Source organism: Bombus terrestris, chromosome 6, assembly GCF_910591885.1.
Source record: "Bombus terrestris chromosome 6, iyBomTerr1.2, whole genome shotgun sequence".
Classification (NCBI taxonomy): Eukaryota; Metazoa; Arthropoda; class Insecta; order Hymenoptera; family Apidae; genus Bombus; species Bombus terrestris.
The window spans coordinates 2558754-2583990 of record NC_063274.1 but is presented as its reverse complement, the minus strand read 5'-3'; the positions used below and the strand labels follow the sequence as shown (position 1 = coordinate 2583990).

At 39.7% G+C, this 25237-nt stretch overlaps 1 protein-coding gene across 1 annotated transcript; it reads right to left on the bottom strand.

Annotated features, from left to right (window-relative positions):
• Positions 1-7351: 7351 nt before the first annotated feature.
• Positions 7352-24117, bottom strand: LOC100646223 (beta-2 adrenergic receptor). Its single transcript, XM_003395885.3, has 5 exons — positions 23565-24117; positions 14146-14562; positions 13153-13372; positions 11341-11770; positions 7352-10759 (listed from the first exon to the last, which is right to left on the bottom strand). The coding sequence occupies exons 2-5, from the start codon at positions 14255-14257 to the stop codon at positions 10580-10582; spliced, it is 942 nt and encodes a 313-aa protein (XP_003395933.1). The 5' UTR covers positions 14258-14562; positions 23565-24117; the 3' UTR covers positions 7352-10579.
• Between the last annotated feature and the right edge of the window lie 1120 nt (positions 24118-25237).

Here is a 25237-nt window from a genome sequence, read left to right as displayed (position 1 = left end):
CAAATTACACATGAGAATTACACGTTGCACGCGATCGATTACACGAATATCGAACAACTTGAATCGCCATCAACGAATAAAATGATCATTTTCTACGAGGTTTTTCAAACAACGCATCGATCAAACCGGTATTAAATATGGTTCGTGCCATATTACCCAACGTGCACGCGAATATCCTCTTAACACGCAGATCGAGAACAACCATGCGTATCACTAATCGACTAATATATAAGTCAATATCCGATTAACATTCGTAGTTGCATCTCGAACATCTTCTGAATCGGTTGATCGAACAACGATACGAGCTTGCCTCGTATTTGCATACGAAAGTGTATGTTTCTTACGTGTAACAACATCGATTCACGAATGCGATAAAACGAAAATCGCACGAGCCTTAGAACGAATCACGCGTGAAGCAACAGTGAAAATTTAAAAAGTTTGGAATATCGTGTTTGTTATCTAATCAAGATTTAAGAGTAAGTTGGTAGCAATATCCAGAAAAATGTTCGTACGAAAATTCGCTCAAAATGGTATCCTTATTTACTATGTCCTTAGCAACCATTCCTTACCGTGCTAATTAGGTTTAATTATTCCCGTTGTGAGAAACTATTCAATTCATACGTCCTATTCAATTTAACGTTAATCCTTTGTCAATGCTTACTCTGGCTTCCTCGGTGGTTTCCGTCATCTCGATGAATTTCTTTGCCACTGTTCCTTTGCGCTTACACGATTTCGAACAACCGACGTTCTTATGCAGTCAACGTCGTAATGCGACATTAACTGTTATCCAGTCTCTTAGCTAACAATGCTCCCTTTTCCCTCTCTTCCGCCTCCCCTTTGTTTCTACTCCTTCTTGTATCTGTTAGTTTGTATACTATCGATGTTTCATTATTAGGGTACCAATGAAATGTACGAAGAAAACCGGTTGTATCTCTGATAGAAGAGGAACGATAATCACAAACAATAAAGGAACGATAAAATAAAAAATAATGTTTTACGAAATGGGTGAGAAATTTGGAGAAAGTGTTCTGAAAGAAGAGTCGAGAAGTTTATGACAAACGGTTTTATCGAGCGAGGAGTCATCATCGCGATAAGGAAATGAGCAGTGGCTCGGGCAAGATATATGTAGAGATAAGATATACGATAAATCTATCGGCCAATGTATTTCTTCGTCCTTTGTCTCGGACGGTAGCAAACTTTCTTATCATTCTAGTGTCGTTTCCAATGTTACCGATCCAGCATAGAATAAGATCGCGACATTAGTAGTGGTTGGAACTAAAACTAAATGCTACTGTGTATTTTCACAGGGTAAAAAGAGATACAAAATAGTGCTTGTGAAACGATTAGAAAGAAATATATTTATACTCGATTAAAGGGGAAGTTGTGCAAGTAGTTATGAATTTGCAGAAACTCGGATAAAATTTTCTATTCTCCGAATAATATGTTTTCTCGCATAGATTGCACAAGATTATTACAACGTTCCAGGAGTACATATTTTATTTCTATTTTTCATATATTACGTCAGTCTCTCGACTTATAACGTAGCTCTCGTCTCTTGATAATGGTAAAATCCCAAACTTTACCTTTGTTAACGCTGCAACTATCTTCAAGCCAGCATCAATGTATTTAATATTCTCGAATCTATCGTTCAATATTATCACACAATTTCGACTCGATCTTCGATATTTCGAAAGAAAAAGATTCCAGATGAAATGCAAATTCCAGAGTCATGTACGTGCATCTAACTTGTTAGATCATCGCACGTAGAAAATCTTAATGAACCGAATGAAACGAATGAATTAAAATCCATGACATATGAAAAGAAAAATATTCCAGGTTAAACGTAAATTGCAAAGTTATCTATGCCCTTGATCCACATAAGTCCTAATTTCTTTTCCAATACATAATGCCATTTTTCTATACGAGGTCTAAATTAATTTTTTCACTTACCTTTATTTCTTTACAATTCTAAACGATAAAACACAAAAGAGCAACAGCCAAACATCATGAAATAAAATTATCTTGCGAAGATATTTATATGAAATTCTAAAATTCTTGATAAAATTAAAAAATCAATCTCCACTCTTCCACCTTCCCTTTTCTCCTCCTCAAAGCCAGCCACAAAACAACGGTCAGAAACAAACCATCTGAAATTGAATCAAAGAGAATCAAAAGGCTTCATCGCGTTCGAATCTGAGAGATGCAACGAGAAGGAAATCACCGTGAGGCGTGGAAGATTTGCACACGCGGGCAATAAAATAGTATCGATCAGTCGATGAGAACAATGGAGGAAGCTGGCAAGAATTCAAAAGTTTGCCAGCAAGTATCGCTCTGTTTCCAGGAAGCCATTCGATGGAAGGGGTTTTCGACCCTATTCCAGCCTCGTGCTGCCGGTTGCGGACCAGCGGCCACAGCGTGTATCGACTAACGTCGGCGTATTGACTAATGACTGGTACGCTGTTGCAAGTAGTACCACTCCGTGTCAGGACGGACACACTCGAGTCCCACGACCATATTAATGGCGCGCGACCGCCGCGAACACAGGGGTTAAGGCGCATTTATGTAACACGTAGGCGAGAAGTTCCTTCGACGTCGCGCGACCTACATTTCCTGACCAATGTCTGGGAAAAAAGAGGTCATGAACGCGAACGGTACGCTGTCAACTGTTTGCGGAAAATCCCTATTCTTAATTTTGCCAATATGATCATGCCTCGTTCTGGTGTTCGTAAAATTTCAAAAAGTTTCGCACGACACACGTAACATGTATTTATAAAAGTTTTCTATGGTAAATATCCACGATACTTTCAGGAATCATCGTACGTTGGCGGAAGTAATAATTTCCGAACAAATAGTGGAATGTTTTTTCCAATAGTTTGTCTTTTACTCGCAGATAAGGTGTTTTGTTAAAACACCTTTTTTGTTAAAAAAAATAAAATTCTTCGAAATTCTCCCTTTTGTTTCGTAGAGTTTGTGAAAGATACTTATTAAACGATCGTTATTAACGTATTAAAGTATAAAGAAAAAATTATCGAGTACAAAAAAGACTATATAGTATATAATTGTGAATAACACAAAATCTTTTATGGATATACGATCAGTATCGATCGATGAATCTTCTCAATAACAAAAAATAACGTAGAGAGAAAATCACAGGATTGGAACGAATATCATGACGAATAAATTAGAATCTCCTTTAAAGCCACTGTTCGATAATTAACATCTGCATTGGTAATTGCATGACACTTCATTTTATTAAAAAGAAACGTGTAACGAACGTAGAAGCACACAAATATACAAGTCCTCGTTAATTTGAGCGAATTTCGCAATCAAAATCTCAGTAATCGCGTAATCGATGCTTGTTAAGGATATTGGAATAAATGAATACAAAGCGTTATACCGAGTCGTGTATCGAGTGAAATTTGCGATATCTACGATCTCGCCATTTATTATTGGAATATCATCTTACTATTCTATGGCGCTAGGACAATAATCGTTAATATTGTACCGTTATCGTCGAATTCGTATTACGACGTATGTAGTACACCCGTCATTGCGCTCGGACAACTAGAATCGCACCGTAGAATCCACCGTGATTCGAGTTTCCTGCGTCCTGATCGCAAGTTATCAACGCATGCAGGATGAAAGCACGCGAAATTAAACGCTTCGTTAACAACACGCACGATCGCAACATCTTCTCCTTTTTATTTAACGAAAGCGCTCGTTGATACGCGTGGAAAAAATCGATCGATCTAAACATTGAACGAGACAACAGGCAAAGCGTGAATAAAACGCATGCTTGCATCCTAACAACGAGTTTTTCTTGCCAGTTAATTCGTCTTTTTGATTGCTTGCGCGCAAGATCGAGTATTTCAGCGATCAAATAGAACATTTTTAGAATCGATAAATTCGCAAACCAGTTACTTCTTTCGTTCTAGATATATAGATTATCGTAACGATGAATGGATATTAATTAGCGAGAATGCTTCTTCTCTTTTTTCTTTACCTTTTATTATCACTTTTTAGATGTTTCATTTGCAGCGCTGAAATGACTCTTTAAAGCACTCTCGGCCTGTCAGGTGAAACCTCAAGATAGTATTGTACTTTGCAACCTGTATGTCTCGTGTGATAATCACGATCCAATGTATCGACCAAATATTCTTACTTTTTTATTCCGTTTCGTTTATTCCAATTACTCGAACAGAAATCGAACAGAAGAGAAATATATCGTTTCAAAGGACAACTTAGACGGAAAGCGAGAGAGAGAGAGAGAGAAAGCGAGTTTCAATGGATCATCGCAATCGACGAGTTTCCTCGTATTTCACGTCAAGTCCGTTTCATGGAGGTCGAAGAAACGCGCAACTATCGACCGTTTCGAGCGTCTATAGTTGAAAACTCGCTTCTCTGTCAAAACTTTCGGAATGAAAATGAAATATTCGCGAGGTCCCAATGTCATGTTTATCACACAAGGCAGCGTGGGTTTAGCATCGCGACGATCATCGATCGTACACAATCACATTATGACGCCGGACATTCGTGGGTGATCGATCAACCTTCCGTTTTAACAACCACTTAAAATATGCAATAACAGCACGTCCGGTGGTGAGGTACGTTACAAAACTAGTACAAAACTAGCAGCTAGGTACAAAAATGTAATTAATCGTTAATAACGAAGGCCGCCCGGAAAACTGCCAGGGACCAATCTCGCGTTTTCCTTTCATCCTCGTCTCGTTCTCAGTTCGTCGTTATTTTTATCCGCGTTGCTTTTATCATAAGACGAGGAAAAGAAAAGAAAAAAAGGAAAGAAAGATAGAGGAGAAAGAAATGAGAAAAAGAAGCAACGCTCCGATCTTCCTTTTTCAGATGCAGGTACCGTTACCTCTTTCTTTTTCTCCTCCTTTTGTTTCATCCAGTTCCGTATGCTTGATTTATTCCCTTTCTCCGCTTCGTTCTCGTTCCTTCCTTCTCTTTGAGCGACTTTAAAGTATTTAGAATCTCGTTATCGCTGAGGAATTTAATACTGCTCGGTTTGGCGGTTTCGCGGATGCACGCTAACGTGGGTGGCACGCCGGCTTTGATGGAACACGCCCGAAAGTTGGTATTTCGACTGGTGTTCTCGTTTGATAAATGTTTCAAGCGACCATCGCTTTGCTCATTCTCCTCTTGTCTGGCATTACGAAGTAATCAAATTCTGCTTTAGGGAGGGCGCGTCCTACTGTTGAAATCTTACGTTTCAAAGAGCCGTTTGCTATTCATAATAATTGTTAAGAAGAACATTTGATAGATATCGCATACAAATGTTAAATACAGTCTATACTATGTTGAAATAATTATTTCAATAAAAAATATATTTTAATGAAATGGATTATTTCATTCGTTATTAAGATAGCTTTAATTTAAAAGTTCACATATTATCCATTTTTTTTTTTTTTTTTTTTTTTTTTGTGATAAGAAAGTGAATATTAGGAATACCATGTTTAAATAAGTCTAGCAAAGTTGATACGAAAAAGAGATATTGTCGAGCTGAGTAAGAGGTTTGGGAAACCTTCTACCCTTAACTTCATCTTATACGTAATAGAAGTATAATAGAATTTTAAGTACATTAAGATTCATAAACGTTTTGTAAATGAAATAACAAACACGCTTAACATAATGATACGTTCAGATAAATATTATAAGCATTATCCCAGCTCAAGTAGTCATTTCACGTTAAAATAACGCCTAAACAATTACATCGAACGCTCTTCCAAAAAGCAAAAGAACTTCACCGTTACAAAACCCATTTGAAAGCAGTTTAGAATTTGCAAAATTCTTTTTACCAAATGAATCTCTATCGGCACCATGAAGATGGATACGGCGGCTACTCGATGGAATTGCCTGATCGCGGAAGAAACATTCATCCGGGCCAAGCGGGCCGCTCATCCCTGTGTCGGCGTGCACCCGAGACGTTGCATCGTAAAAGTTTAAAGCGTGTAACGATGGATCTGGACGAAAGAATCGTGGCATGCGCGATCTAATATGTACACACATATAAGAAGAGACATTCGAAGCAAAATCATAACACTTTCTTCGTTCTTTTTTTCTTTCATTTTTTCATTTATGCGCCACGATCAACCCCGGCTAAAGAATTTGCGGAAACATTACACAGGAATAAAAACATCTCGCGAAACGAAAAAGAAACGAAACACAGACAAAACTGTTGCGTTTTTGTTCAATCAATTTTATTGGAATTATTCACAATACGACGGGTGACGGTACCCTCTTTCACGATTACCTCCTTAACTCATTTGCGAATCATCGTTAGAAAGGAATTAATCATTTAGCTGCGTTAAATCAACACTGTATCGTACCGCTTATTATTGCTTTGACTTCGCGAGTTATACAAAGCATTGGAATGAAGTGCGAACGAAGCGAGTTCGTTCGAAAAATCGTTGTCGTGAACAGGTAAAAATTCGCAAGTGCTTTTCATCTTCAAACAGGGATGGACGTGTGTATCTTAGGATAAATCTTAATTAGGATTCATCGGTGTTCTTCGCAACAGATATACTTGGAAGAACGGTGAATATCGATACCGTGACTCATCGCACTGGTAAATAACTCGCATGACACGTTGCTCGTTCGTGGTAAATAATTAACGACGATACACGTCGCATAACAATCGTTAAAATTTGTCGAACAATCGTCGAACGATGAACGAGCCGGTAATTAACAAAGAGATTGGCGTCGCGTCGCTTTTTATCTTGTTGCATTTTAGCCGGGGTGCTGTTTTACATAGCTAAAGTTTCAACTATAACGTAGCCCAAAATTTGCTTTGATTCGGTTCTATAGTTAAGACATCTTAACATCAGAGAACATCGTCGAACCGTACTCTCGTTATTTTCGATTCGTTTCAACGATAAATTTCTCATTCCAACGAACAATGACCATAATTCCGTTTAATAATTCGATCAATGCGACGCATCAGCGATGGTAAATTATCGAAAGAACGTTTCGACGCTCCGCACCTTAACATCTGCGTTTTCAGAGCACTTCCGGGCACCTTAACCCTTTAACTTATAGCTTGGTATATCAAAATGGCACGATAAATTACCGTCGCGCATCTAATGGTATTCGTAGCCCCGACCGGGGCGTCCGCTTACGATTTATTTATTAGAAGAGCCTTATAGTTTAATAAAACACGAAGTCTAGAGTAAAAAATAGAGTAGAAGCTGAGACTTTCTAGACACCGATTTGCGTATTGGATTTCTTCTTTAAAGGGTTAACGTTCACCATTCAAGAAATCTCAGGATCTTGCCCACTTGCTTGCGCGTGAGCATCGCTTTTTGCAGCGTAGCGGGAACAATATTTTGCTGTGCTTTTTCTCTCTCTCTCTCTTTCGCTTTCTCTTTTTTCTTTAGTTTCGTTTCTCGTACTTGTTAAAATTCAGATAATTTGTACGAAGTAGGTACGAAACGTGTAATTCAATGCATAATCCTTCCTTCGCTGTACGATTAGACGCGTAATAAAAACTTACTATTCAACCGATGCTATATCTGCTTCTGAGACCATTCTAAACCTTGGGAACATACATACATAGGAATCGATGAATAGCCTGTAAATTTTAAGCGACGCTAATTAACTTTCGAGCGACACGTCGTTCTTCGATCCAAGTGTTTCGAATTTTATTCCCTCTTTTTTCATATATTCATCCTTTTCAACGATTAAATATCGCCACTGTAGACCAGCTAAAGAATATGCAAATAAGATACGAAATTAAAAGGGCGGAACTTCTACCTGCGTCAAATTACTCTCCTCGATATACAATTCATTTCTGAATTCAATTTAAACCGTCGTAAGATATCCGCGATATCCTGCTTAACGAAACGGTTAATTACACGCACATTTTCATCGCCAATTACGTGAAACACGCACACTGTCGAGGCATAAATATCGCCATGACGGAAACGTCGCGGGAAGTTCCATTATATAAAAGCTGCGGAGCCGTGAAACATTCGTAACCGCGGTACTCAAACAGTGGACTTTATTCGCTATAGAAATGGCCAGGTATATAAATGAATCTCGCGTTTTATTAATAGCCGTTGCTTTCTCTCCACCCACGAGAAACGGTTTTCGCCAAGTTTTTGCCCGATTGGATCGCGTTGCGTTTTATGTCGGCCGATTTCCCTTTGAGTAAGAAACGGGGCCGAGTTTTAAATTAGATTTTCGCAGCGGACGGCCCATGACGCGACGGTTTGACCGGAAAATGGAATAATGGCGATTTAACTTTAACACGATCTACGATCCGACAACTATATAACGACGTTGCTTCCTTCAGCCCGTGTTCACAGTTCTCTCGCAGTTTCTTGTACTTCCATTCAATTAATCTCGCGCATTTATTGCTTCCGTCGGCGGCCAGAATTTCGTAACGCGCCGTTGGTGAAAGTTTGATTACCATTTTAATTGAAATTCGATCCCGTATGATGGAAACACGTCCCTGCTTCAGTTTCACGCTCGATAATCGAGTTTCCAACTCCGCGAGTCCTTCACTTTCAGAAGCAGATCTAGAATCGCGCTGTAAAACGACTCACAATCCAGCGAATAGAATTTTCCCATTCGTTTTCTTGTCCAACAAGGAGGTTTGCCTTCCGCTAAAGGAAGAACTGCTAAAAATCACGTACAAACGACGGAGATATCAGCTGTGTCGTGTAATGTACGTGAGGAAGCGAGCAAATAGAAGCTTCCAATTTGTTCAAACCGAAGGAAATATTAGAATAAAAAGGAGGTACTTGGAAATATTTTCTGCGACAATTCGATAATAATTATGAAAGTTACTTTAAATAAAAACGTTCGATTTTGATGGAATTATGTTCGTACAAAATGAAAAGCACAGAAACTTCCAAGAGGATTTAATAACTAGGCGTAAGAGAAGAAATTCGAAAGAGAAGAAAAAGTAAAACGTGCCAGCTCAAGTTTGATTAAAAACGAGAAAGAGAGAGTGGAAGGGAGCTCGATCGCGAGGTCGAGTAGAGGAGGAAGCGCGTTAAAAAAAGCGTATAACCGTCGCGATCGAAATCCCGTCCGCGAGTTTTCGTTTCACATGGGCGTTCTACGGGCGCGCAGATTGACGCGGCGTCGCATTCGTAGAGGCATCTCCGTTAATTGACCTAGTGTTCTCTTGTATTTTGTGTTCGCCTGCTTGATCATCTTCCCTTCGCATCCCCCTTCGATCGATTTTAGTTTCGTAATCGCGCAGAATGCTACGCGATCGCAAGCGACTCCTCGCTCGTCCTCGTGTTATACTTTTACACGTTATTTTATCGCGACTCGCTAAGATAATTGTGTTTGAGCGTGATCTTACCACGTAGATATAGGCAACGATTAGTTTTCCGAGAACGCTCTTCTGAAACCAGCGAGAGGAGAGGAACGCGCGAGATAGCTCTCCGCATTTCGTCGACTTTCCAGAGCGTTCTTCGAGAAGGAAAAAAGCAAAAAGTAGATAAACAGGGCGTCTCCGATTTAATTAATCCGGACTGTAACGATCAGCGTCGAGCGAACCGTCGCCAAAACGAACAGGATGTCGTCCGTTGTGAATGTTCGATCGACGATTCGTCCACGAGGATCGCGTCCCTTTCGAGAATCTTGATCGCGCGACAAACGCGTCCCACATAGAGCTTCGATTCTTTCTTTCGGCCTTACATCACGCTCGTTCCCACGTTTTGTCGATAACGTGAATTCTTTTAATAACAGACACGTACACATCTGTATATATATATATATGTGTATATACGTATAATCGATTATATTTAAATCGAAATCGTATAGAAAAAGCAATACCCTAACAGTTTACGCTGTTTCTTTAAATAATTCGAATAAGTGTTTTGACGAAGAAGCGATCACGTGTCTCTGTCAGACACGTTTCTCGTTTTTTCGACATATTAATTTTCTCAACATTTTTTTCTCTAATCGTCATAACGGGTTGTTAAGTTCTTAATTAGACGAACTGATTTAACGGTAAAAGGTAATTCAGTTAGCAAAAATCATAGTCTTGGAGGTTTTGGTTTATTATCGTGACGCTCGATTGCTCGTTGATCTTACGGAGAGATTCACTTTATTGTACTTGGCCGATCAATCGTGCTCGGCTAGGAATAAATCGTCTCCTGTGGCGTAGAAAGCAATAGTCTCAATCGAATCGCGGAAACGGAAAATAGATGGATCGGATAAATATCCAGAGACTCTAAGGAACGATCATTTGCAAAGAAAAAGTGACTGAAAAGGAAGTATTTTTCTTTGGCGCTTATCGAAGAAGTTCGTTGGTGAAAAATCATTTCTTTTTTACCAGTTCCCTGAAATTTATTCCGCATTTTGAGACGCGACCAGATTGATCGCGCGTCTTACTCGTCGGACGTCGTGGTAGCGCTTTTCGGAACAAAGAATCTCAGTCTCAGCCTTCGAAGGAGACTCCGAGAGAACGGTGGCGGATGCAAGAAACGACCTCGAATACCGAGAGATGAAAAGCGATGCTCTAAGAATGGGGCGCGTGTTGTAGAACGCTCGCGCGCAAAAGGAAAGCGTTTCCCCTCTTGTTCTCGTAGGCGTTTGGCTTTTAATCGTCGTCGTCGAGGCCGAGCAGCTCCGGCGGAAGTCGTCTGTGCCGGCAGCACAACGTCAGACAGAGCACACGAGCCGCTAGTCGAAACTGCGGGCTCAGGGTACCAAGGACCACCGCTTTCCAGAAACTGTTCGTCACCCCCAACCACACTACTGCGAAATGAAGAAACGGCACCTGCAGCGTAAACATTAACATCTGTGAATTGCAAAAGTAATTTAAATATCGCGATAGAGGTCTTCCTTACAAGGCAAAAGTCTGCGTCGTGTTATATCGAGAGCTCGTTATACGAGAACGAAAAGAGCGAGCAATATTATTCGACAAACGCTGAGAATTCTTCCTCTCGAAACGCACAAACTCAGAAACCCAATAATTGCCCCGGTAGAATTGTGTCGAATTTAAATAAAACGATAGAATCGATGTAACGTGTGCATCATTAGCAACGAACGTGTTAACGAAACCTGAACTTTAATTAAAGCCAAAAATATTATTTTCACCTCTCTTTACGATGCAAAAAAAACATACAGACTGCGTGAAAAAAAAGACCAACATACATAAAAAGAGATGGATATAACGCGAAACCTTTATTCTAAAACTCTGTATTTAAAGGCGAGCTATAATTCTCGAAACATCTAAAAGCGAGACGAAATTCACAATGTCTCGTATGAACACGTCGAGACTGACCTTTCCCCTATATTTCGTTGCATTCACACAGAAAGAGAGAGAGAGAGAGAAAGAGAGTGCGACATTTAAATTACCTGCGGCGGTCCGTTAACGACAGCGTATATCCGGAGACCGGCATACGGTGCCCAGGACACCCAAAAAGTCATCACCAGGACAAAGGACATGATATGACTCGGATTGCTCAAGTTTTCCGAGAGCGCTGTCGCGTACTCCTTGTCGTGAATCAGTACGCCGGATTTTAGTCGTCTCATCATCGTGAAGATGTAGCAATAGGTGTAGACGATGGTGATGACCGATGGGCCTAGCACGAGGATCGACAGTGTGATGGTGTAAGCAGCCATGTTGCCCCAATCGAGCATACAGATGAACGCCTCCCGGTCGAAAATCGGCTTTTGGAAACCTAGAAGGGGCGGACAGCACATCATCGCCACGCTGATCCACGTGAAGACCATCCAGCACTGGCATCGGGTCTTCGTCTGCACGGTCTCGTATCGCAATGGTTTCCTGTGAAACCGAATCGTTTTGTTAGTTAATACTCGTACGAATGGAAAACGTTTCAAGCTAAACTTCCGTAACCTGTAAAATTATGCTTTGAGAAGTTAAAACGTTTCAGTACATTCCATTTGTGTTCATAAGTATCGGGATATCTGCAGATCTCGCATAAACCGTGACAATTGTCCCAGGTTATTAGGGAAATGATTAATCGACTAAAATTATTTATTCATGCGGAGCGAAGATTTAGAATACGGAGAAAAATCTGTCAAAGTTATTTGCAAGAGTGATAAGAATTATCAATAACGAATTAGTAGTATATTAATACGCACAATTCTACGATGTTTGAGATTTTATCGAGAAAATGTTCAACATATTAAATAGAAAAGAGAAAGGTTTGAATCTGGCTCCCGAATGCATGGAATCGAAAAATAACAAGTAAAATGAAAAATAATGTACTAATACATATTAATTAATAATAAATTATAGCGCCATCGTCCAATTCATGATTTTTAATTAACTTTCAATCTATAATTGATGATATTTATATATTTGACATACAACAGATTTTTTATACTGCAAAATTTCGAACAAAATAAAGTTTCTAATAACTATTTAGGTTTCGCCTACTTGTCGTAATGAGTATCCTGATACTTATGAACATGAGTGTAGATCGAAAAGTTAGAGGTTACAATTGAGTGTGTGATAGAGAAATGAAAGGTCGAGGATACAGAATTTGCGTTCCAACGAATAATGTAAGTGGACAATTATTATATATGTACAATAGTAACTGGTGCAATGTAAGTTGTTGATCGAAGATGTAGGCGAAATGAATTAGAAAGGTTGTTGAAGGTTGTCTAGATTTTAGTTTACCTATAATCTTGACATCGGTTATCGCTCCATCTTAGACCTATATTACTGTGTTACGAATCTGTTAGGCTAATAAACGATAAAGCTATTGTAGATTATAAGGAATATCAAGATTATCGTCCGTCGTATTCTTCTCGTTGATATGTATACTGTGAACTTGAATTTATATACTTTCAACTGTATATATATCTAAGGATACAAAACCTACCATCTGATCGCGTACTCAAGGTATATGTATGTATTAAGTTCTACACGTAGAGAAGATGTAAAAACTTTCATCGTTATATCCAGCATTTTGAATATCAGACGAACATCAAAAGTTAAAGTTATTTATCCGATACTCTTCTCAAATGCTACTTGTCGTTTTAAAGAATACTAATAAAAAAAAAAGAGAGAGAAAAGTTGCAAAGTTAAAACTTATTAAACAATTCCCTAATATTTCTAGATCTTACAGATTTTTAGATTTATTTACATTTTATCAGTCGATACGGAAAGAAAATATTTTACGATTGGATTTTACGTACCTGATGGCCAAATACCGATCCACAGAAATCCACATGAAGGTGTAAACAGATACCGCCCAGAGAGTAACCTCCAAATAGCCAACGAGACGACACACGACGTCCCCATAGACCCATCGTCGTACCAACGCTGGATACACCGAGAGCGGAACCACCAGCAGACCACAAAGAAGGTCCGCCGAAGCGAGAGATAGCAAGTAGTAGTTTATCACCTCGGAGGGACCTATGCGGTGTGATTCTCATTTGTATTTACCTCGAGTGTGAATCACCGAACGGTCGGGTTTCACCGAATGTTACAGTTTTTATTGCTTTTTCGTTGTTCTGCGGCGACAGGGTCACCGGGAGAGGCAATTAAGAAAAACCCACAGCGACAAAGAAACTACAAGTCATTGCAACACCGATTGCCAGGGTAATATTACGAAATCACGTATAAAATATATAAAATACTAGTACGATTAAATATCGCCATCGTGTTACTTAGTTGATTATATGCAAAAATTTCTTTTAAGCGCACGCAATAAAGCGTTCTAATATTTTATCGGACAAGTAAAAAATCATCGCAGTTTTCATCTGATATATTAACGAATTAACGATTTTAGAAATATATAACGACGTTTTCGTAGATGATTAAGCCTGTTACGTTGCTTTCATATTTTAAACTGGAAATATGCTTTAACAAAATGTTTACACAAGTCACTTTCGTGATATTTGGTAGGCACGTTGTCTTTTTGCGTAAAATTACATAACAAGATGAATATCTAATATTCGTTCCAAATATATTACTCCAACCATGCATCTACGACTCTTATACTTTTATACATATAGTAATAACATAATTCAACAATATTTTTATGTTTCTTTAATTCAATTCATAAGACGAAAAGAAAAAAAAGCCCGTCTATAATCTATCATTTTACGGATTACAGATTTGGTAATTGTAGCGTTAATAAATGTGTAAGAATTCGCAGTCTAGTTGAAGCATGTTACAGCACTTACCACGGAAATTAAGGTAGGTGGCGATGATGAGGAGATTCGAGAAGATGATGGCGACACTGACCACGAAGATGAGGCCCGCCTGCATGAGAGCCTCCAGCGAGGGCTCCTCCATGCCGCCACCCTTTCGAGCTGCATCCCCCCACCCGCCCTTAGGTGCTGTTACCCGTCACCCCCCCCCCCCGCCTTTGTCAACACCCACTAAACAGCCAGGCGCTAGGCCTTCTTGGTAGCTTGTACCTGGTTTCACCTCCGCTTCCTGCCTTCTCCTTCCTTCGCCTCGAGACCTGCCCTGTCGCGGGCTGTCAAATCCTCCACCAGCAAATGACAAACTTTCGCCGAGATCTTTACACGAACGTACCTTCTCTAACGACCTCGTAACTTCGACGATCTTGACGGAGGATCGATATAGCTATATTGCTGCAAGCAGAGAGTAGAAATAGCTGACGCCTCGTTTTTAATTTACGGGTGTATCACGAGGTGCGATAGGAGAATGTTGATGACTGCGATGAGAACGATGACGATGTAATGTCGGTGAAGTGACCGATGCGTACGATCTGATAGGATGAACGACGAGCTGAATAACGAAGTACTCTGATTCGTGAGACCCGCGGCAGATTTATGAGAAATGCTGCCATATTCGACATTTTGCGATCTGAAGACACGCGATGATCTTCGTATCTCGTATTTAATAGCGCGATTCGATTAGATATAAAAATGGGTGAATCGAGGAAAAGAAGCGAGTTATCGTTCGCGCATCGGTGTTAATCAGACGCTGGAGGAAAAAAAGAAGGAAGTGAATATTCGTTGAGTTGAAGTGGATACGGTGTTTTTTCGAAGAAATGCGGTTCACTGCAGTCAAATTGGAATCAGATATCGGGTCTGATAACGATCGAACGAATAAGCGCAACGTACATTGAAGCTAGAAACGTTCGATTCCTTTCAAGTATAACGTAATCAAGACATTGTGGCAATCGGTACAGTCACAAAGATGAAGACAGATTTACCAATAATAAACGACGACAAAAATATCCTGCAGTTTTCGATAAAACCTCATCCATATTCCAATAATCCACTGACAAATTTTAATAAAGGGGTCCTTCTTCGCTAGAAGAACAATAAGAAACAGAAGAAGAAACGTTACGAGACATCACGCACTATTTTTCACTCATAGTTGGTCATAACCGCAACCAGTAAGAATATTACATCCCTCCTCAACGTTACACATCCTTTGCAGTCACATCGTCATCGTTGTTGATATACGACGTCGTTCCGAATCGTTGCTCGACATTGCGTTTATACCGGAAAATTTCATTCCAGACTATCTTCTATACAGGCACACGAAGTCTCCGTTTCTAAGCATAGGGTCGGCTTACATATTTGGGGGGCGGGGCGGTTTGATTGTATCCTGAAGGGTAGATTGCTGGAATAACGGTCGCGTGGGGAAGGTAAAAAGAGGCGCAATCCCAACGTCGATAGTCGTTTCTTTTTCATATACATTCTTGCGAGGGCCACGTAAGCCAGGTGAAACTCGCATGGTCAGTACAAGCGTCCTCCCTCTTGATATCGACCGCCATTCATAATTCAGCCGAGTCGATCCTGAATGGAGGGCTGTATTATGAAGCATCGTGTAGGCTGGCCACTATCGCCGAATTAAAGCGGAACATATTTTATTCGCCACGTTTCGTCGACTAAACGCCGACGACGCAAAACAAACCAAACGAGTCGAGCTAACGAATGAATTGATCGTTGTTTCCAAGTAGGTGGAGATTCGAGGGTTCACTATTGTTTGGTAGTGTTTGTTTGAACGACGGAGAAGTTTTAATTTCGCTTTCGACTTGTCGTCGTGTGACTTGTTTAACATGGGAAGGAAGTTGGTTGTTTTGAAGAGCGTTTTCAGGGAACGTGTATGTTTGTACACTGTTGGCAGAAGTTCGGAAATGTATGACACATAGCGTGCGTTGGTGCTTCCGTACCTATTGTTTTAATATAATTTATGGATTAGAAACTTATACGAGGATTATTATAATCTGTATTAAGTTTCATGCGTCATTTCAAAAAACAATCATCTTTTTGTAGATAAAAAATACAAAATACTAAGACAGTTCAGAACATTATCATCGACAAAATATTCCACTGACGTGAGATATAAATTCCTTAAAACGTTTATAATACAACTTATTCCACGATAGTTTATTATGAAAACTGAAAGAAATCTCATCGTCGCTATGGTATATCACTGGAGATCCTGGACGGTAAGCAAAGTAAATTCAACTAATGCCCCCCTAATCTCTATTTAAACAGCGTACGGAGACAAATGTTACGCAGGATGATCCCCACAATCGACCACCTCAAGATAAACGTCGTTAAATGAGTCTCGATACCGCAAGCTTCACGGGATTCTCCAGATGTAGCAGGTGTAACTAGCGTACGCTCGTCACATCAAAACCGCATTCTTGTACACACTATAGAAAATCACCATATCCGCAATTCTCAATTCAAAGATAAACGTCGCTAAACCAACATTTAGCCACGGATACTAACGCGACGATCATTAATCTCACCTCGTAAACCGTGAGCGCATATAGATAGGAGACAGCCCAACCTCGAAAATGCTTTCTTGACGAGACGATCAGTCCCTCGAGCATCGTCCTAGAATACGCAAAACGTTTCTCGACTAAGTCAATCAAATCGTCGTAAAGCTAAAGTTTCGTGTTGCATAATGTGCCGTAAAGTTCGCGTTTATCGTAGAAAGTGATCGTTTTGTAAAAATTTAGTCCTAGAAATAAACTGAAGATTAAAAGATATTTAACCTGTAACTGGTATGCTCATTTTATCACGCAGATAGAAATGTTTAGAAATTTATAAAAAATGTTATTATGGATTATACGTAAATTGATGATACATCGATGATTATTACAGTCGGCGCGATCGTACAGTCAACGTGTTAAATCACACATTGGTCAACACCTCGCAAAACGAATTTTCCAAATTATCACAAAAATTAAGACTCGGGTTTTAAAGGACTAGGGTTTTACAGATCCCAATTACGAGAATAGTTTCGAAGAATTTCTAAAATTTAATTCTAAATTTAAATTTAAATTTTAAAATTATTTTTTGAAATTTAGTTTTAAATTTAAATTTAAATTTAATTTTCAAAATTTAATCTTAAATTTCAAAATTTAAATTTAAATTTCAAAATTTAAACTTAAATTTCAAAATTTAATTTTAAATTTAAATTTCAAAATTTAAATTTAAATTTCAAAATTTAAATTTAATTTTCAAAATTTAAATTTAATTTTCAAAATTTAATTTTAAATTTAAATTTCAAAATTTAAATTTAAATTTCAAAATTTAAATTTAATTTTCAAAATTTAATTTTAAATTTAAATTTCAAAATTTAAATTTAATTTTAAATTTAATTTTCAAAATTTAATTTTAAATTTAAATTTCAAAATTTAAACTTAAATTTCAAAATTTAAATTTAAATTTCAAAATTTAAATTTAATTTTCAAAATTTAATTTTAAATTTAAATTTCAAAATTTAAATTTAATTTTAAATTTAATTTTCAAAATTTAATTTTAAATTTAAATTTCAAAATTTAAACTTAAATTTCAAAATTTAAATTTAAATTTCAAAATTTAAACTTAAATTTCAAAATTTAAATTTAAATTTCAAAATTTAAATTTAATTTTCAAAATTTAATTTTAAATTTAAATTTCAAAATTTAATTTTAAATTTAAATTTCAAAATTTAAATTTAAATTTCAAAAAATAATTTTAAATTTTCGATCGATCGCGATCGATACGTTCGAAGATGGAGAACAGTAGCTCGCGTACTGTCAAGCAAAGTAATATGTTTTTCAGGTAGCATAGTAAGAAGAGTCTATTTAATTACCAAACGGAACGTTCAAGAGTGAACGTAAATAAAAATGCAGTAAAGTATGTTCGCCTCTACAACTACGATATGCAACAATAAAAATAAGCGAAGCAAACAGTTCGTATCTTCGATGAAAGCGTTACAATAGATCCGCTTACAGGACGTTCTTCTCGTTCAGTTATCTCGCTTTCTATCAGATTAGCTTTCAACGGATACAGGTGATCTACAGTCAATCCTGAACATAAAAGCCATTCCCGTTTTTTGCAACGTCGGTATATTTGGAGACGATAATCGATAAAATACCAACACACTGTGGACAACGATAATGAATGATCGCTTAAATCGCGACGCAATCGGGCGAATATCTTTAACGAATGTCCGAGCTAAGGAGAAATCTCCGTGTGCATCGATACGCGACATTCAACGACGGTCAAGTCAGTTACATAAAAATGCAGAGCTTAACGAAGCCCCGACCTCGTAGCGTTCGGATTTAGAAATTCGAATCTGCTCTTTTCTACCATTTTCTCTGTTGCCATGTAACCGTCTTGTCGTTCGCGGTCTTCGACGGTACGTAACACGATCACGAAGGGCTCCTTGCTTCTTCTCTTATTTCTGTAGCACTTTCATAAAATAGTAAACTCGAATACGGATGAATAAAAATGAATAAATTTGAATTTTTCGTGTTAAATATTAGATTATGTCATTTTTATGAACTTCTTTCATAAGACGATAGATATTATTGCAATATCGTTTGCGTTTACGATAATAGATATTATTTATTTCTTTTCTTCTTTCTACGCACATTTCTTGAAATCGTAATTACAAACTGTGGATGTCTGGATGGAAAAAATGAATAAGTTGGAAATGTCTGGATTGCGAATAACGTTTGCTTAACACCGCTTCCGGAATTAACATTCTTCGTGGCTTGGGTTTTAAAATTAACTGATAATAATATAGAAGAGTAATTAAAGCATGCAATTTAAGCCCCGAATAAAGGAAAGACTATTTTGAAAAATTTTATAGAAGGCACGATAGAGAAATATTGGAAGATGTCAGATGATCTGGAATAACGCGCGAATATTATACTTTGAAGAATATACCTATAGATGATCTAAATTGGACAAAATAGGAATTGTAGAGTAACCGAGGAAAACGTTATTTCATAGCAGGTTTCGTTTTCGACGTATTTAAATTTGAAAACTCGTCGAGCGCGCTTGTTACGAGAAACAGCGAAGCTTGTGTGGCGGAGAACGGTATTCTTTTAACCAAGAATGGTAAAGAAAGTGTACCCAATTAAGGGAGAAAATGGTTGGAACGTTTGTAGAGTGGCAAACTCGGTTCACGTCAACGGAAATTCGTAGCGCATTTCCAAATTCCATAAATGTAGTTTGGTACGCAAAATAGACGTAATATTTTTAACAACTCGCGAAATGGTCGAGAAACGGGACAACTGGTTGGTTCTGTAGCAAGATTTTTTAAAACATACCTTGGCCGAGTGCACGTGCACTCGCCTGCATTTCAAAGTAAATCGAGTGGAAAACAAAGTCCTGTATAGAACACGAAAGAAAACAATTATTCTGTCGTTTTAACTCCTTATGAAAAGTTGCCACGTGTTGGATCGCGCCAGTATTTTCGTTATTTGCTACACAGATGGCATAATTACTGAACGCCATTGTATTAATAATTAAAAATCCATTAGCCTGGTTTTTTCCACATGCATTTATCCGCCAGATTGTATTGTTATTTTTATGATTACGAAATCTTAGGGAGATTTTTGCTCTACGCTGATTACCAACGTTATTTTTCAAAGGCACCGTTATTTTTAGCTTGCTGATAGAGCTACAGTAGGTACACAAAAGTAAACTAAAAGAAGCAGGTACAAAGAATTCTTTACCTTCGCCGCTTTAGATTTTCAAGACTAACGAGAATCTCAATGTAAATGGCACGGAAGAAAAGACAAGCGACAGTCAGGAGACAACTTGTTAACTGGAAAGTTGCCATTTTCCTGAAGCGGACTTTGAACTGATAATAATAAATTTTGTCGCAATATTTGTTGCCATCGTCAGCAAAAAATAACCGAGTAATGAATTATTTTATTTATACTTGAAATTTCGCTTCAATAAGTCTCTACAGAGGATTATATACAGCCACTTTGAATGGATCGTGCAACAATATTAGTTTTTTGTCTCGTTCCAATATTTGTTACTACTACAGCGAAAATGCACCTAAACAGGAAATTATTTTTCGCTTATACCGTAAAGAGAACGTCAACAATGAGCATTAAACGTATAAATCACAAATAATTAATTAATGGATCGTGCAATTTTAATTCGGCAAAGAAAGCTTGACATTTTTCATCGTCTAATTCGAAACAGAACTCTACTTTTTGGACAATATTCAGTTTAACGTTACTATATATAACGTAATTGCATTTGATATTTGCACTGATTATAACAAAATAACACCTACACCGTGTTCCACATGATTTTATCAGCCGCGCTTCGCACACAGAGAAGTCGATCGCAATTTTCCTTAATCACGTCGTAATTCGCGAACGGCGATTTTATTAAACCGATCAACCAGATAACAAGAAGCCGAGAAAATTACGTAGGGTTAATTTTCATTTATGAGGAGCAAGAATATCGATCAAATGGAAGGTGGTCTTTTACGAGAAAGCATTTTTACTCTACACACATATCGTTTGAATATGTACACGTACTCCGAAAACTTCCCACCTTTTTAAATCACAAACGTAAAAATAAGAAAGGGGAAAAGCAAAATAATGATTTTTTGCACGTTCCTCTGCCGAGGCTCGAGGATCGTAACTGCTCGAAAATTATGGCTCTATCATATTCTTCTGCAGTTTGAACGTTCAGGGGCGCAGAAATATTCAATGACTTTACGATAACCGGCAATTTGCAGAAAATGGAACGCAATCAATTCCCGCGGCGATTTTGATCAAGCTACACAAATCATTCCCGTGCACGCGCCGCCCGAAAGCGAATTAATCCACGTGGCTGACTTTATTAAACCTTTAAATCACGTTACGGCTCGGCTAGCGTCCCGCTTTCTGAATTTTACCCTATATAGCAAAAGTTATTACGCCCTCGGTCGGGCGGCTTTTACACAGTGCTTCAATTAATGAGAAAAGTTCCGGGCCCAAGGGGATCGTTCGTTCGTCGATATTCTTTATTCCCGTGAACGCATTTCAACCGGCGCATAAACGAGTGTGTGGCCCTGCTGAACGACAAGAATATCGGACGAACCGTTTTTCTTCCGTCGGAAGAGGGTACGCGGAGAACGGAACGAAAATAGGAAGGTGGAGATAAAAAAAGAGAAGAAAGTTAGAACTAGGAACGAAGAAATGCGTACTGAACTAAACCTTTGCCTTATGATATTTATAATATCTACTCTAACTTTAATTTCCCTTTAGATTGAAAATTGATAAATCGATAAATTATACACGATAACTTATATCTGATATGATATTACGTATACTGTTATTCTAAAGTATTCACATACTTGCAAATAGTAACATTGAAATAGTAAATGTATATAGTGGTGTATATTAAATACTAACATATTATCGCTTTATCTGTCAGTAGGCGATTTAAATTTAGACTCAGCTAATTCCACGAAAAGGTAGCAAATGCCATTTTTAATTATCAATCCAGCATTAATTTATATGGTTCAGTCAAATACAAATATTGTTAATACAAGTCGACTAAAGTGTTCGGTTGCTTTTAAACTATGAGAGTAAAGAGCTGTGAAAAAGAGATTAAAATTTCTTGCTTATTATTTAACATTCAAATCGTCCTTTCGCCGCGTGCTGATAACTTTATCGTTTCCATTTCAACCTCAAATATCATCGTAACGGATAGAGATAAGGAAAGGAAGATAGAAAATAAGCGGGATACAAGGGGAAAGAAATTGTTTCGAGTGTTCTCCGAGATAGTGCCATCGAAGAATCGCCTAGCCACGACACGGAAGTATACCTAGAATCCGCGTCAACGAAGATGACCCAATTTTTTCACCGATTTCTGGATTATTTAATCATCGTCGTGAGAACGTTTCAATCTCTTGAACGCGGTGCATCGACAATCGACGCGATACCGTTTTTCCTCAGCCAGTCGATTATTTAATTTCCAATTGAACGCTCGTTTGCGTTCGTTCGCCGCATTCGAGCAACGTCGTTTCACGACATCAGCCTACCGGTGAAGAAGAAAACGAGCAGCAAAAAGGCGAATGAACGGAGAACGGGGTAAAAAGGGAGGAGGCGGAAGAAGCGGGAGGGGAAAAAGGGGAAGAAAGAAACGAGTCGGTGGCTTATTACCGGGGATATGCTCTTCAATTATCATCGGAGCAGGAACAAGCTCGACGCACGTTTGCGAGCGAACGTTCGGCTTCGTCGCGATGCTGGCTTCTCTCCGTGTAACCAGCGTCGTGTCATATCGCGGTGTAACCACGATATAACCACGGCACACGGTACATGGATACGTATATAACGAGAGGGATGGCCTGCCTTGTTTAGTTAACCGAATATTTGCCCAATGATGCGCATGTCGTGATAAGCTGACAGGAGCACACAGATAGGCCCGAGTCAACGTACATCCGACGTCGATGTACGTGTATCTATGTATCTTCCGCACTCTCCTCGCCTCGTGACATCAATTTTCGAACGGCCGGTGCGTGCGCGCGCGTTCGCCTCTGTGTACGTGTATACGTGCTGTACGAAGACGGGGACTGTGTGTGCGGGTGTACGTCAAAGAAAGCCGAACGTGGGCCACACTGTGAAAAGGGGGATGAAAGGGTTCAGTTAGAGGAAGTAGAGGAAGCGGAGGCAAACAGAGATAGAAAAGAATAAAATAGAAAAGTAACGAAGGATGGACGAGTGTGCGACTGAGAGAAAGAAAAAGAGAGAGAATGAAACGAAGAGAAAAGTGGGTGAGAAACGAGGATGATGGAGCAACAACAACGAGAAGGAACGTCAAAGGAGCGCAACGCATTGTGCTCGTGGATCTCCTTTTCGGAGATATCCATTCACGTTTGATTACAGATGAAAGAATGATTTCGTTATTCGACCGTTCTCTCTTTTTCTATCTATCGAATAACGATACGGAGGAAGCTTCGAGGGTGAGGTGGTCTTAAATGTAAATGAGACTTAACCTTCTCCGAATTCCCGCCGTTCGACGCTAACCAGAGTCGCCTGGAGGCTTTTTTCGGAAAACATGGTGCGACGAGACACGGTTTGCGAATCAACGACGTGCCGTTGGTACAGAACATCGTGGTCGCGAGGCTGTCGCGCGCGCGACAGGCTGCTTCTGCTAGCGCACGCACAGTGTGAACAGCCGGAGCGAAGAAGCGGCAGCACATGAATGAATAGCGACGGAGAGGGAGAGTGAAAATGTGATATTCGGTCCACGCAGCATCCCTAATCATCGTGACTATGAATACGGTAGAACGGTGATGCGTGACCTAATCACTACCATCTTTGCCTGAGATGTGTGCACTAATCGGCGGAACAGAACGTCGGACCACGTACCTCCTCGATTTCATCCTGATCTCGTGCACCAGCTCCGCCAGTGTCTCGGACGCCGCCAGTCTCCGGCTGGGTCTGCCCGTGCTCGCGCCACTTTTATCCCCTCGTTGTCGATGGGCCGACAGAGGGACGACGTCGAGAGAGAGACAAAGAGGGAGAGACGATACGTATGTGTATGTGTGTACGTGACTGAGACGCAAACAACGAGTAACAGAGAGACAGACAGGCAGAGACACAGAATCAGCGAGACAGTCGAGCGAGCGAGAGAGAAACCGAGCGACGGACACACACTGAAACGGAGGGATGTTCACTGTGGTAGAGAGACGTCCTCTCCTGTATACGGTTCCCGTACGTCGGACGTCCGTCACGCCAGACGCATCTCTCTGCCCGGTTCGAGGGTCCTTCGACTACTTTCTTCAGAGACACGCTGTTCGTGATCTGCGAACGAGATCTCAGGTGAGACCAGCTCGAACGAAACGCGGCTGTCAGCACGTAGAGCGCACATTTGCGCTCGGCCGACCCGAGCTGGGCTTTACTACTACCGTCTGAGTCCGCTTCTTTCCCTCGGCCCGGGAGTCGAGGCGTCGATACCACGACGACGCTTGCGCGCCACCCCCGATCCACCCTTTCCCACCCGGGCATTTTCACAGCGCATTGGCTCGGAGCCTGCCGGCGCGACGCTACGGCGCCCTGCACGAACGACGTCGTTTCTCCTCGCACGTCGTCCCCGTAACACCCGAAAATCCAGTCGATTTTTGGCAATTTCTCGCACCTCACCTACGCCCTTCGCCAATTTCCTGTTATGCTCTGTGCTTCTGCCTTCTCTTTCCCCAATTATCGCCACTCTTCGTCCGTTCGTCGGTTCTCAACGCGCTCGACACGTGCTCCGTGTGGCGATGTCGGTCAACGGGGCCGTTTCGTCATTCCACGCCGAAGCGGGAGGCTGCCCGCCTTCGACGCTTTCAATCGCGACACAGCTTCGTGTCGCAGCTGCGTCACACGTTTCTACTTGCTTGCTTGCTCGTTTGCTCCTGTTTTTCGTTGGGCCACGATGGAAACAATATCGATGGTCGTTCAATCGCTATAAACGCCGGATGTTTTCGAAGATATTTTCGCAGATATTTTCCAAGATACTTTCCAAGATATTTTCGGGGATATGGGGAGACTCGTATAGAATAGAGCGGGAGAAGGCGAAGAAAGATTGATCGCTACTGCGGAAAGTCGAGAGTGTCATCGGAAATTGATCGATCGTACGAAAAATTTTACGTCGTCTCAGAAAGAATACTTCGACCAAGTTTTTGGTCTGGTTAGAGATATTAGTTTCGCGAGAAAGTACGATATACAGTTAGGTTAGTTAGCTCATTGAGTTATTGGATACGGATGAAAATTTATGTTTTCCACTGGACAGCTGTCTGGTCATAGGTGCAGGTGATTAATATTTTGCACCTTTTTACGCGTGAATAAGGTGTCGCCGTGCCCGATTCTGGCGTGTCTACAGATTAAAATCCCATTATGCAAATTGCCCGTAATACTTCGTTTGCATTCGGCCACCTGACCGAGAACTTCTCCATATATTACAGCCAGATAGAAGTATCAATGACGTAATGAGCATGACATTCATCAATATTGTCACTGATTACTCCATGGCTACGATATAAACGCGTTGAAATCGTTAA